We start from the raw sequence: 12,850 nt of genomic DNA on the forward strand, positions 1-12,850 counted from the left end.
ATTATAACCGCTCCTTACTGTAAATACTTCATATTTATCGAAAGGTATATATGTGTTCTACGTTTTTCGTTATAGTACATTTATCGGATTATTATGTCACGTGTATTTAGCACACTATTGTCATGTGTAGTTAGCACGCCATTGTCATGCTTTCTTCTTGGCGTCAATGTAAGTGTTGTAATACGTAAATAAAGATGGCCGTTGATAGATCACGCGAGTAGCAATATAAATGTTTGAGTAAATTGTCTTTCGAATTGTGCACGGTGAATTTCCTACAAATTAAGTGTGTAAAAAGAATAAATAACGAGAACGCGCCGGTTCTCCTTCAGTATCTCTGAGGTAAAATATTTCAGCTTCAAAATAAATTTGTTGGTTTTAAGATGTTTAAATATTTGAAGAACGATGTCAGCGCTAAAAAAATTCATTTTCCCCTATCTCGCATCAATGAAGATTGCTCGTTTATTGTCTAAATGGAAAGGGAATGGTTTTGACTTGTCGTGGCTGGGATATCATAAACGAGGTGTTAACATTGTTACACTCACAGACATGAATGAATCATATTTTCAAAATAGTTACACACTTCCTATATGTAGCACTGATGCGCAAAGGGCAAAAAATGTATCTTTTTTTAGCAAAATCTCAATCATTTCTCTCAGTGTAGGATGATTTCAAACGAATTTCGATGTAAAGCAATGAGAAAAATCAGAGTTTATCTTGCAGTTTGTGTTCAGATTTATATGCTAGGAAATTATACATGGTTTGTTGTCAAATCTACATAAAAGACTTACCGTGTTCTGTAGCTTATGTTTCTTTTTAAAAATAAATTAACATGAACTATGGTTATTTCAAATATTACATTGGTCGCTGATGAATATAATATTGGAATTAACCAGCTGATTATGCTTAAATTAAGGTAATCTCTAAATAGTTTTCAAAATATTTTCTCCTGAAGAAATCATCTCGTGTTACTTACTAATCGGTCCAATTTTTAGTATATCTTGATACGCGTATCTCACAATAAAATTATGAGCTCGTATTAATTGCTTAATTTTTTTGTTTCTTAAAAACTTAACGATCACCACAGACGAACATTGGTCGATCAACACTACGCGACAACGAAAGAACTAGAGAAACATTTGATCAATAATCGATAATGTTTATTATATCACAAGTTGTACTTAGAGCATCACAACTTTTCGCCGTGCAGAATAACCTTAATCGTATTTTACATTTCTAGTAATCGGTCACACGATCTATTGAATAAATGTTCACTCATGAAACTCAGGCAGATTTTCATGCTACTCGTAAAAAAAGTTTTTACTGTATGTAAATTTCTGATCTGAGATGTGAGCAATTCTGATCTTAAGTGAGGAAGCTCTATTAATATTATATCGCTTCGAATAACTTGAACAAATTGTTCAAAGTTATATAAAATATATATATCTTTCAACACCTGCTTCGCACCGCAATCTTGTTTTATAGCAACACCGTATTACTTTTCATTCAATCACAAATACTCTGCATTAACTGGGAGTTAACTAATTCCGGAACTTTTCATTGGTAAGCAAGAGCATGCTATAGCCGGGCGGTCGGTGGCCCGTGAAGAGTGAGGAGCGCACCCACGTACACCCTCACCACGGAGTTGCCAGAACGGCACTGCACGCAGTCGGCTGGGGTGACCGATACGATCAGCTGATTAGAGCCCGAAAAATAACTCCTAAATAATGAATATTTTGATTTGTAGTTCCACTGTTCGATAGTGCAGCATCCAGACCGACAATATTATCAATGGTGATTCGATTACTCAATCATGAAGAACGTTGTTAGTTATTGAGTTAACAAAAGTTGTTTATTGAAATGTAGTTTGTTATCACTGGCACGGAACATGGCCAAATATAGCGAGCTGCTCACCCTTAGCCCTCCTTGTGGTCCATAGGGGCGCGCCTGGCACTCCCCTCACCATCCCCTTCTTTCCCTGCTTTGCCCTTCCCTCACTCCCCTTCCTCCCTTCCTTCCCCTCATCTCCTCTCCCTTCTCTTCCTTCCCTACCCTTCCTCCATCCCTCCCCCCTCCCCTCACTCCCCAACTTGGCCCCCACATTCCTCACTCTCCCCCCGGGGGGGTTGCAGTGGCAGCCTAATTTACTCAGCTGACTCCTTGCTGTATTCAATTCATGCTCTTGTTTCTGCCCTGGAAATTTCATGGAATTAATAGATTCTATTAATATCATAAATGCATTAATCTTCCTTTCCGAACAGTGATAGTTTCGTATATTAGGTCGTATTGGCCTTGCATGTATTTTTTTATGATCATTGCATTGTACATAATGATTAAGAACTTTAGATGTTTTCTTTCAGTGGCCACGTTTATCGTTAACCTTCAATTAAATGTCGAAAGATATTAGTTCGCTGGATGTGAATAGCTTCAAGGCACTTATTATTTTCGTATTACAATTATTCGTATTACTGAAGATACAGATATTGTTTATGTTGCCTTGATATTGATCAGGAGTGTCCGGTACAAATGTTCAATTTGTCGCGTGCTGTACCTGAAATTGTTCAGTTGATGAATAAAAATTTTTAATATATTGGATCAATAAATGTTTTCAGCTTTCAATCTTTATAATCAATTTTTGTAGCGCAGAAATACATCGAAGGTAGCGCAATTAGGTGGTGCCGTTTTAAAGTAGAAGATCTGCCATTGTCGCAGCGATGCTTTGAACAGCGCAGCGTTTGTTCGAATAAATTTGTCCACGTGAAATTATTTTGCACGATGTGGGAAAGTTAAGAAGTCAATTTTATAACAAGGCTTCTGTGCTCTTATGTCGTTTTTTGTTTTGTTTTGTTTGCGGTAAAATTTCTTCCGGATATTAATTGTGTGGCAGTGTTTGTTCCAGATGTGTTTAGTTTAGTAAATTAATTCTATATCACATTTACTCTATGCTCTTAATTTTTCTTCATTTAATCTAAAAGATGAATTTGAGTGCAAGTTGTCATTTCTTATTTTGTATTTTCAACCGAATTTAATCATCGCTTCTTAAACATTTTTCCCGATTAGCAGGTGCGTACAAAATTGTATTTTTATCCTTCCAAATGATTAATGATATAATTGAATAGTTTTTGCCATGTCTGCTTTTTGATGGGGTGACCAATGAAGCAGTCTTCGAATTCAATTAGTTTGAATTATTCAGATTGGAAATAACTTCTTCTGAGTGCATTTCAAGACGACTTCCCTCATGAATCCGTTTTCTGTAAAGTGACCACATTTCAACAAAATCTACGGGAAGTAGACCTGACATTTAAGTAACTTTGATACCACTAGTTGCGCAACTCAATTAACGAACTTGACTCTCATTTCAATTGCCTTTGTCTGCATTGCTCGAATATTGCTAAATAATTTTTCTTCCAGGGACAATGCAAATAACGCCTAATCCATACTCTTGAAGAGTAAGTTGTCATGGAATGCTTTGAAATGAAATTTATCATGCAGCACTAATCACCACTTAAGTTCTGCCTTGAGAATTTGTGCGGTTCCGATTTCCTCTTATGAGGAAAAAAATAAGAAAAATCGGTCATTTTAGCTCCTAAAATTTGGACGTTTGCCAAAAACTGCCCGAAAGTCGTTGTGTTAGCGCCGATATTTGAACGCTTCGTGCCCAGCAGCAGGTTTTTAGAAGGCGACTGGAGCGCTCGTTACTGGGGACCTTTTGTGGGAAGTTTTCTCTAATAAAGGCGGGAAATTGAAGGCAAATAATCCCGTGAATGGTCAACGCTAAGCAAAATGCGCATGTTAACGCCCCGCAAAGTGCGTCAGAGTTAGTACTTGCGCATAGTGGCTAGGAAGAAAGTTGGTACTTGCTGCCTCGCTTACGCAGAGTTACTACAATCAGAGTTAGTACTTATTGTCACGACCGTTCAGAGTTACTACCAGCACAATTTTTGTGCTTGCTTCTATGACCGCGTAGTGTTAGTAAAAGTTGCCAAAGACAGAAAGTTTAAACTTTAAATCATCACCGCCTGCAACTTAATGTCATCACAACTTTAATTACACTTAAGCCCTTCCTTGGGAGAACCGTAATTGTTTTCATCACCAAGTTCGACTTTAATTTTATAAACTCAAACGTGACACTTTCAAGGAGAGTTTAATAACTTTCAGTGAGTTTATTATGCCAACTGAATAACTCAAAATATCTCCATTCCTTCAACCCAATCGCGCTGCGCTTCTTAAAGATCGCTCATTATTCACAGTTATTCACTACTTTATGTTCGTTCGATCGTATACTATACGTGATTTGATCGCATGCGATGCTTCCCTTAATGGTATGCGATACGTGTTTTCATCGTAAACGTTACTTTCCTAATCGTATGAAACACATGCTTTCATCTTAAGTGATAGGTCATTAATCGTAATTATAGGATAAGCAGGTGAGGGTGATGAGAGGGTGAGCAGGTGAGGGTGATGAGAGGGTGAGCAGGTGAGGGTGATGAGAGGGTGAGCAGGTGAGGGTCGTGTGAGGGTAAGCAAGTGAGGGTCATGAGAGGGTGAGCATTTAAAGGTAATCATCAGGTGAGCAGAGGTAATGTCCTCACCCTTACCTCCCCTGCCGTTAACTCTGCAGTAATTTGCTCCACTCCGCCATTGCTCGCGTTAAGCTCCTGCTTAAATTGCCGCGTCCGAATGGCCTTAATTGGACCGTTGGCAATACTGCTCCGTCCCACTCACAAAATTAATGGTTCTTAGTGTCCAAAAAGTGACACACTCTCGGCACGTATCAGGAAATAAATGAGTCATATTGTTCAAATAGTGACACACTTTCGGCACGTAGCAATGACACGCCCTTTTATTTAACCAAGCTGAGTAAGAATTTTCCATCCAATGACGAAAGGTGCCTCGTTATTGGGATGAAGTTTCACTAATTTAGTTGAGTGTCGGCTCCATATCGCTGCTTGGAGCCGCCAGACAGATGTACTGTAGTGCTAAGCAGCTTGTGATACGAGGATAATATCGTTCTAATTACTCTATGAATTATGCTTATACGTTGATGGCTCAGAGCTGATCAGGTATCGCTCAGCACTATAAATGCTATGCAGGTTTAATAATTCTCTTTGGTGTATTTCAGAGGCATTTGCATTTGATGCTTAGAGTGAGTCTGAAGCTTTGTAGTCTTTATTTGTGCAGCAGATTTTTAATTTGAATATATAATCAGGAAGAAGTTTGTGTGCGCACTGGAAATGGAGAGACTAAAGCCGCCTTTCGTATGATTATAGAGAGTAGATAATTTTGCCGCTATAACAATTCTAATATAAAGCCATTAGTGAGGCTAATTATTAAGCCTATGGTGCTTGAAAGTAGCAGAATAATATGTTATAAATAAGTATAAGTGAAGTGTATTTTAAATAATTATCTAATTTTATTAATCGAGTAAGCCAGGACTATTTTGCGTGTATTGTTAATGGTTGTTGCAATAAGTGCAGGAAGCTCTCAGTTGAACTCTGCAAGAGAATTTGATATAAAGGCGACGCATTTTATTTCAATTAATCGTTGAATTAATTTCATTCTTAAAAAGTTGATAAAGAAAAAGACTGAATTTAAGAGGTTTGTCGAGAAGAGTCATTGTGACTACTATTCATGTACCTACATTTGTTTATTTTGTCAAATTAATGTAAATGTTTACAATCCATGCTATATATTATATTATATTATATTATATTGTATTTTATTATATATTTTGGATTAATAACTAATTCTAGATTAAACATTTCCCAGGGGGCGCTAACCCCCCCGCAGCCCCCGCAGACACAGAGGGGGAGAGCGACGGGGGGACCGCTGCCCCCCCTGAGGGCAACATCCCTCCCCCTCCCCCCCTCCTGGGCTCCTACGGGGTGCATTTAGCCCCAAAACCCGGGCACAATTTCGGGCTTGGGCTCACCCCCATCCTGAGGGCTAAAAAGACCAAGAAGACCATCAAGTTGTTCTGGAATGAGGTTGGTTTAATTGATTTTTTTGGTCTTTTTACTTTTTTTCCTCGAGGTTGGTTTTTTTGAACGAAATTAATTCGTTCTGATAATAATAAAAACGATAATAATTTAGAACGATAATAAATTTGAAATTTTATCATTATCTGTTCGATAAATCTAAGAAATTTAATATAAATAAATAAGTTAGAAAAATAAATAGATTAATAAATGTCATCATTTGTTGACTAAATAGTTTCAAGATTTTAAAATTGGATGACAATTTGTGTAATCCGACCTTGATCACTCTGTGTTTTCTTGTATAATTTTTCACTTGTTTTAATTATTGTTTCTCCTTGTATTTTACATTCATTCTATTTTACCCCTTTAGTTTAGTCCCTCAATAGATTTTTCATTGGATCACTTCATAAACAACTCTGAATGGTTAGTACTTTCTTCAGTTTTTCGTTTGAATACAATTTTTCCCCCGAAAATTTGTTTTCCATTGTCATACTTCAATTCAGTAGTCGAATTCTACTAAAAAAATTGAATTGTAAAATATATTCATTCGATGAGTCCATTCTATATACCTACAAATGTTTTAAGGCCCTTCCAATATTTATAGGATTAGCAATATTATATTCTAGAAATTGCAGCACAATTAAAAAAATATTTTAGAGGTGCACAAAATTCACGTATCAACAGGTTATTATTTTCTAGTAATTGTCAGTATCATTCTAAAATGTTCTAGCTGCTAGAGGTAGCATTCAAAAATGTTTTATTGGTTCGAAAGACACCATTAAAAGATGTTCTCTAAGTGCAGAAGGTACCACTCACAGATGTTCTCTAGGTGCAGAAGGTACCACTCACAGATGTTCTCTAGGTGCAGAAGGTACCACTCAAAAAATATAACTCAGTACTCACTGCAGTGAGTGACAGAGAGCGCATTTTCTCGTCGACGAAAACGTGAAGTCACGGACGGACAGACAGACGGACNCACTCAATATCCTGCAGGTGCAGAAGGTACCACTCAATATCCTGCAGGTGCAGAAGGTACCACTCAATATCCTGCAGGTGCAAAAGGTACCAATCAATATCCTGCAGGTGCAAAAGGTACCACTCAATATCCTGCAGGTGCAGAAGGTACCATTAAGAATATCCTGCATGTGCAGAAGGTACCATTAACAATATCCTGCAGGTGCAGAAGGACCCGCAGCGGCAGGTGGGGGTGCCCACGCTCTGGGACGGTCTGCAGACCGTCGAGCTGGACGTCGCCAGGCTCGAGCATCTCTTCGAGTCTCGTGCCAAGGACATCAACGCTAAGGTGCCGTCAAAGTTCATCTATAATAGCGGGTATAATTCATCTAGGTTTCAGCGTTTATTAGGCCGTAGGCCTGTCGCCGATTCTTAACATCTCAGAACATTCACAGCTTGTTGCGGGCTCAAACTCACAACTCACTGCTACAATTCTGCTGTGCTTAACCGCCCGGCCTCCTAGAATCTGGCGCACAGAGCTGGGATCGAACCCGCGCCTTTCTACTATAACGTATTTTATAATAACATTAAGTATTAAATTAAGAAAACTAACCAAATTATTACGAAATGAATTACAACTATCGCTACTATGGATCCAATGGAAACAATAAAGTATTTTATGAGAACACAGTTAAGCAAAACTAACTAAATTATTACGAAATAAATTACAACTATCGCTACTATGGATCCAATGGAAACAATAAAGTATTTTATGAGAACACAGTAAGCAAAACTAACCAAATTCCTACGAAATCATAACTATTGCTTTATGTATCTAATAATAGTTGTAATAATGGGGCCGGTTGCTATACGGTATTGTTCTGGTATATAACTGACCAATCCTAACGGATTTCAAACACCAAACGTATTTATAATATATGTTTTTAAGGTATTTTTTCCTTCGTTTTTTAATTTTAAGCTCTATTAACCAAAATTGGGCTTCAGTTGGTCAACCTTTGGGCTTCTTTTTCGACATTCGTTCAAGTTTCTTTTTCTTTTCTCCAGTTTTATTTTTTATGTTAATCGTCTTTTTTTCAAAAATTATTTTGATGTTTGTTAATGTCACGGCAGGCATAGCGCTATTTAAAACTTGTCTTACCTATTCGTTATGTTATTATAGAACGTTAACAATGGTTTATAAAATGAATAAGCAACTTACATTCATTCAAAATGCATAAAATTTTCCGAAAGAGGCTTTTCTGCAGAAGGTACCACTCACAAAGATGTCATCAAAGATGTGATCTTATCTCGAAATTAGTCTTAATTCCTAATGATCTTATAATTGATAAATGTTTACATGAATTTCGGTGCGTAATTAATACTCAAATGTATATATAATTATCGACATGACGGAACAAAGGTGATTAAATTATTTATCGAAAATAATATTTTGGGTATTAACAAGGGCATCAGCTTCACTTTATAAACACGTGATTATCAGAATAATTAGTAAAAAATGAACAAAATTTAATCATGGTCATCATTTTGGTTTAAGTGGTAAAGCTGGGATCTCTGGGCCTGTCATCGTCATTACTTACTTATTAAATAATCAACTTGTAACACGCATTACTAAATTACTAATCAACTGGTTAAGCTTACATGCTATCTTATCTCTCATTGACCACGCTGTTCTCGCTGCTGCTCGACGTGGTGCTGGCAAAACTTCATTCGTGATCTACAGGAGGTGAGGGTAGAATTTCTGTGAAGAATTTTTTACTAATATTAGAATTTTGCACTAATCCTAGAATTACACACTAACTAATTAAAGCGAGACAGTTTCAAGTTTTCATTACTTTCCATCATATTGATTGTACATACACATGGAGAAATGCGCCTACAGGAGGTGAGGGTAGAATTTTACTAAAGAATTTCATACTAATATTAGAATATCACAACAAAAGAAGAATTACACAACAACTAATTAAAGCGGGACAGTTTCAAGTTTTCATTAATTTCCATCATATTGATTGTACATACACATGAAGAATGCGGGGATCATTGTCCAAATAGTGCGCGCAGTGGGCAAGAAATATGGACAATGCGACATTTATATTTTTTACATATAAAAATTTTTTAAGCGATTGTACGAGTTTTTATTTTTGTAATCGAAGACGGTGGCATTTTTTAAAATCCTATTAAATTGCTGAGAAAATTATAAATCTAACGAAATCTCAAATTTTTTTATCCCCACATTAACGATGTACAATCAGTACCTATATTCATAAAATTAAGCCTCTTAAGGCGTTATTAAACAGGGGTATACTCTTCTAATAATGTTTGTGTTTTATAAAATCCAATATTCTGATCCTCGTAGGCTTGTTTATTCGCATAAAGTTTAATATAGATTATCATTATTTATTTATACCATACAATTATTTTTTGATACCAGTTCATATTTTGGGCAGTGCACTGTTCGTCCTACCAGCTAACCAGCATAGAATTTAATTATTTATTGATACTAGTTTTTATTTTGGCTGTTCATTGTATTTTTTACAAGCTCACTTAAGGCAAACTACGCTATAGTTATGAACGCTAATAGAGCGCATGTTGTGTCTTACTTGAAGTAAGATACAACATGTATCTTAATTCAAGCAACATCAGAGTTTAACCATTCGTCTCCTGAAATTTTAATCTTGTCTAAATATTAAGACCGTTCTATCAAAAATAGTTGCGAGTTCGTAACTCCGTTAGTCAAGTCCTGACGGAATTTTAAGCTAAATAGTTGATATAATACATTTGCAATAAGTAACATTTTCAATAAGTAAAATTTTCAATCAATAATATATATGAAATTAGTAAGATTTTCAAACTAAATGTACGTATAACAGATCAGAAATCGGCCGCTACGTGTATATATTTAGACTGCTACGTTTATTTAGACCGATACGTGTATTTAGACCGCTACTCAAATTTCAATGAGTTATTTATATTAGGGGCCCTTATAACTTGACCTGCCGTCACTTGCCTTAGTTTTAGTGTATAATGTATAAATCGCCTGAGCTATAGCGTGTAATATATACATCGCCTGATGTATACATTAGTTCATACATTACATATATACACGTGCGATTGATGACCAGAGAATTCGTTGATTTAAATTATCAGGGAGTGTACATACATAACATACAATGTATGGCCCAACAGCGGCAACAGGAGCAGAAGGGAGTGAAGGAGTTGGTGGTGCTGGACCCCAAGCGCTCTAACGTCATCAACATCGGCATGACGAAACTGCCCCCGCCCCGCACCATTAAAACTGCTATACTCAAGATGGACTCTTCCATTATCAATAGGGAAGGCATCGAGGTGCGTACAATTATTCTCTAATTAATAATTAGTCATTCCCTTGACTAATTATTACCCTAATATATATTATAAAATATATTACCCTAATCGTTTAATAATCATTAATCTATTAACAGTAATGAATGATATAATGGAAAATCGTTCATTAGTTAATGCGAGAGGGTTTTTTCTGATGAAATGTCATGTATTTTTAAATGATTTCTTCGTACCGTACTATTATTACATTTCATGTATTTTTAAATTACCTATTCGTACCGTACAAATATTTCCTAATATTAGTTATTATTTTATCTGTACATGTTTCTTCTCACCACACCTTCACAGCATTTAGAACGTGGCCAAAAATAAGGAATACTATAACCCCTCTGTATCATATCACTATTTAAAACATTATTTATATCACTGAAGAATAGAATAGAATAGAAGTGTCAGCACTGAAGAAATAGGCCCATGGCCTGTTGCCGATTCTTGAACTTTTCGTGACTTGATTCACAAGGGATCCGGCCTTTGGAACCCGATCTTTCCATAACTACAGAAACTTCTGTCCACGATGTTGCCCACCGCCGAAGAGAAGCAGAAAATTCAGGAGGCGGCGATCGCAAACCCTGAAGTTCCTCTGGGGTCCGCAGAGCAGTTCCTCATGATGCTCTCCACCATCTCAGAGCTGCCCGCACGACTCAAGCTCTGGCTCTTCAAACTAGACTACGAAATTATGGAGAAGGTAACTTAGGTAGTCGTTAATGCAGAGCTCTGTATTCGGTTGTATACAGCTTTATAAATAGTAATACAGAGTTCTGTATTCGGTAATACAGGGCTCGGTATTCGGTTGTATGCAGCTTTATAAATGGTAATACAGAGCTCTGTATTCGGTTGTATACAGCTTTATGAATAGTAATACAGAGCTCTGTATTCGGTTGTATACAGCTTTATAAATAGTAATGTAGAGCTCTGTATTCGCTAATACAGAGCTCGGTATTCAATCATTCAGAGCTCTGTATTAGGTTGTATACAGCTTTATAAATAGTAATACAGAGCTCTGTATTCGGTTGTATACAGCTTTATAAATAGTAATACAGAGCTCTGTATTCGGTAATACAGGGCTCGGTATTCAATCATTCAGAGCTCTGTATTAGGTTGTATGGTACAGCTTTATAATTGATAATACAGAGCTCTGTATTCGGTAATACAGGGCTCGGTATTCGGTAATACATATCTCTGTATTCGGCTGTATACATCTTTATAATTGTTAATACAGAGCTCTGTATTCGGTAATACAGGGCTCGGTATTCGGTAAGACATATCTCTGTATGCGGCTGTATACAGCTTTATAATTGTTAATACAGAGCTCTGTATTCGGTTATACGAAGATTTGTACGGAGGCCCAACTAGAATGTTTATCGCTGCACAAGCAGTTTAAAGCTGTACAGTTTTCACCAATATCTATTTATCTTATATTGACGATATGTTGATGAAAATATGAGTAATGATTGGCGTTAGTTCTGAATTGCGATAATGTCAAAATAATCCTGGATTGATTTTTAAAAATATTGGAAAGTTATAGTCGAGAGAAATTCATTCGTGTTTCTCTGTTGCTCTGCTTTTGTAAAATGACTGAATGAATGCATTGTAAGTTGTTCTTTTTTAATGAGAGCTGTGCTGAAAAATTTAATTCGATTCACAATCGAAGAAATATATAATTTGTAAAGGTAATTTTATTTCAATATAAATTACTTGCAAAGATATATGTTATAGTAATAAAAGTTTCTTTAGGTAATTTTATTTAATTGAAATTAGCTGCAGAGGGAAAAGATATAGTAAAGAAATTCTCTTATCCCAGGAAGTTGCAGAACCATTAATGGACCTGAAACAGGGCATAGCAGCTCTACAAAAGAACCACACGTTCAAAGTTCTGTTGTCTTTGCTTCTCTCCGTTGGTAATTTCCTGAACAACACTGAAGCTCGCGGTTTCCAGATAGAATATCTTTCTAAAGTTCCCGAGGTGAAAGATACCGTGCATAAACATTCTCTGCTACATCACCTCTGCCATATGGTACTCGACAAATACCCTGATACCACAGATCTCTACTCGGAGGTGCGTATCTACTTATTATGAATCTTAAAATATAAGATATAAGTATCAACTTTTTATAAAATCTTAAAATGTAAGAAGTAGGAATCAAGTTTTTATTAATCTTATAACATAAGAAGTGGGTATCATTTGTTATTAAAGTGGATTAAAGTGAGTATTACTTTTTATAAATTATATAACACAAAAGTGGGATAAATTTTTTTATAAATCTTATAATATAAGAAGTGGGTATCAACTTTTTATATATCTTATAATATGAAAAGTGGGCATAAATATTTTATAAATCTATAATATAAGAAGTGGGTATCAACTTTTTATAAATCTTATATCATAATTGTTCTTGTAAAGAATTTTTTCTACCCATGCATGATTAACTTCATCTTTTAACCACACTCGTACGAAATATCGATGTTTACATTCTCAATTTTAATCAACAACCTCGTTTCAGGACCTTACTTTTACTTCTTCA

General features: G+C 36.0%; 1 protein-coding gene across 1 annotated transcript in view; it reads left to right on the plus strand.

The window, feature by feature from the left end:
- The window catches only part of LOC108677537 (FH1/FH2 domain-containing protein 3), a 58,519-nt gene that overhangs the window by 28,880 nt on the left and 16,789 nt on the right, over positions 1-12,850 (plus strand). Inside the window, exons 5-9 of the mRNA XM_018165764.2 lie at positions 5,767-5,984; positions 7,153-7,278; positions 10,134-10,292; positions 10,828-11,013; positions 12,130-12,384. Of these exons, the coding sequence (XP_018021253.1) occupies positions 5,767-5,984; positions 7,153-7,278; positions 10,134-10,292; positions 10,828-11,013; positions 12,130-12,384 (944 nt within the window). The remainder of the gene's footprint in view (positions 1-5,766; positions 5,985-7,152; positions 7,279-10,133; positions 10,293-10,827; positions 11,014-12,129; positions 12,385-12,850) is intronic.

Source organism: Hyalella azteca, unplaced genomic scaffold (assembly GCF_000764305.2).
Source record: "Hyalella azteca isolate HAZT.00-mixed unplaced genomic scaffold, Hazt_2.0.2 contig3075, whole genome shotgun sequence".
NCBI classification, from domain to species: Eukaryota; Metazoa; Arthropoda; class Malacostraca; order Amphipoda; family Hyalellidae; genus Hyalella; species Hyalella azteca.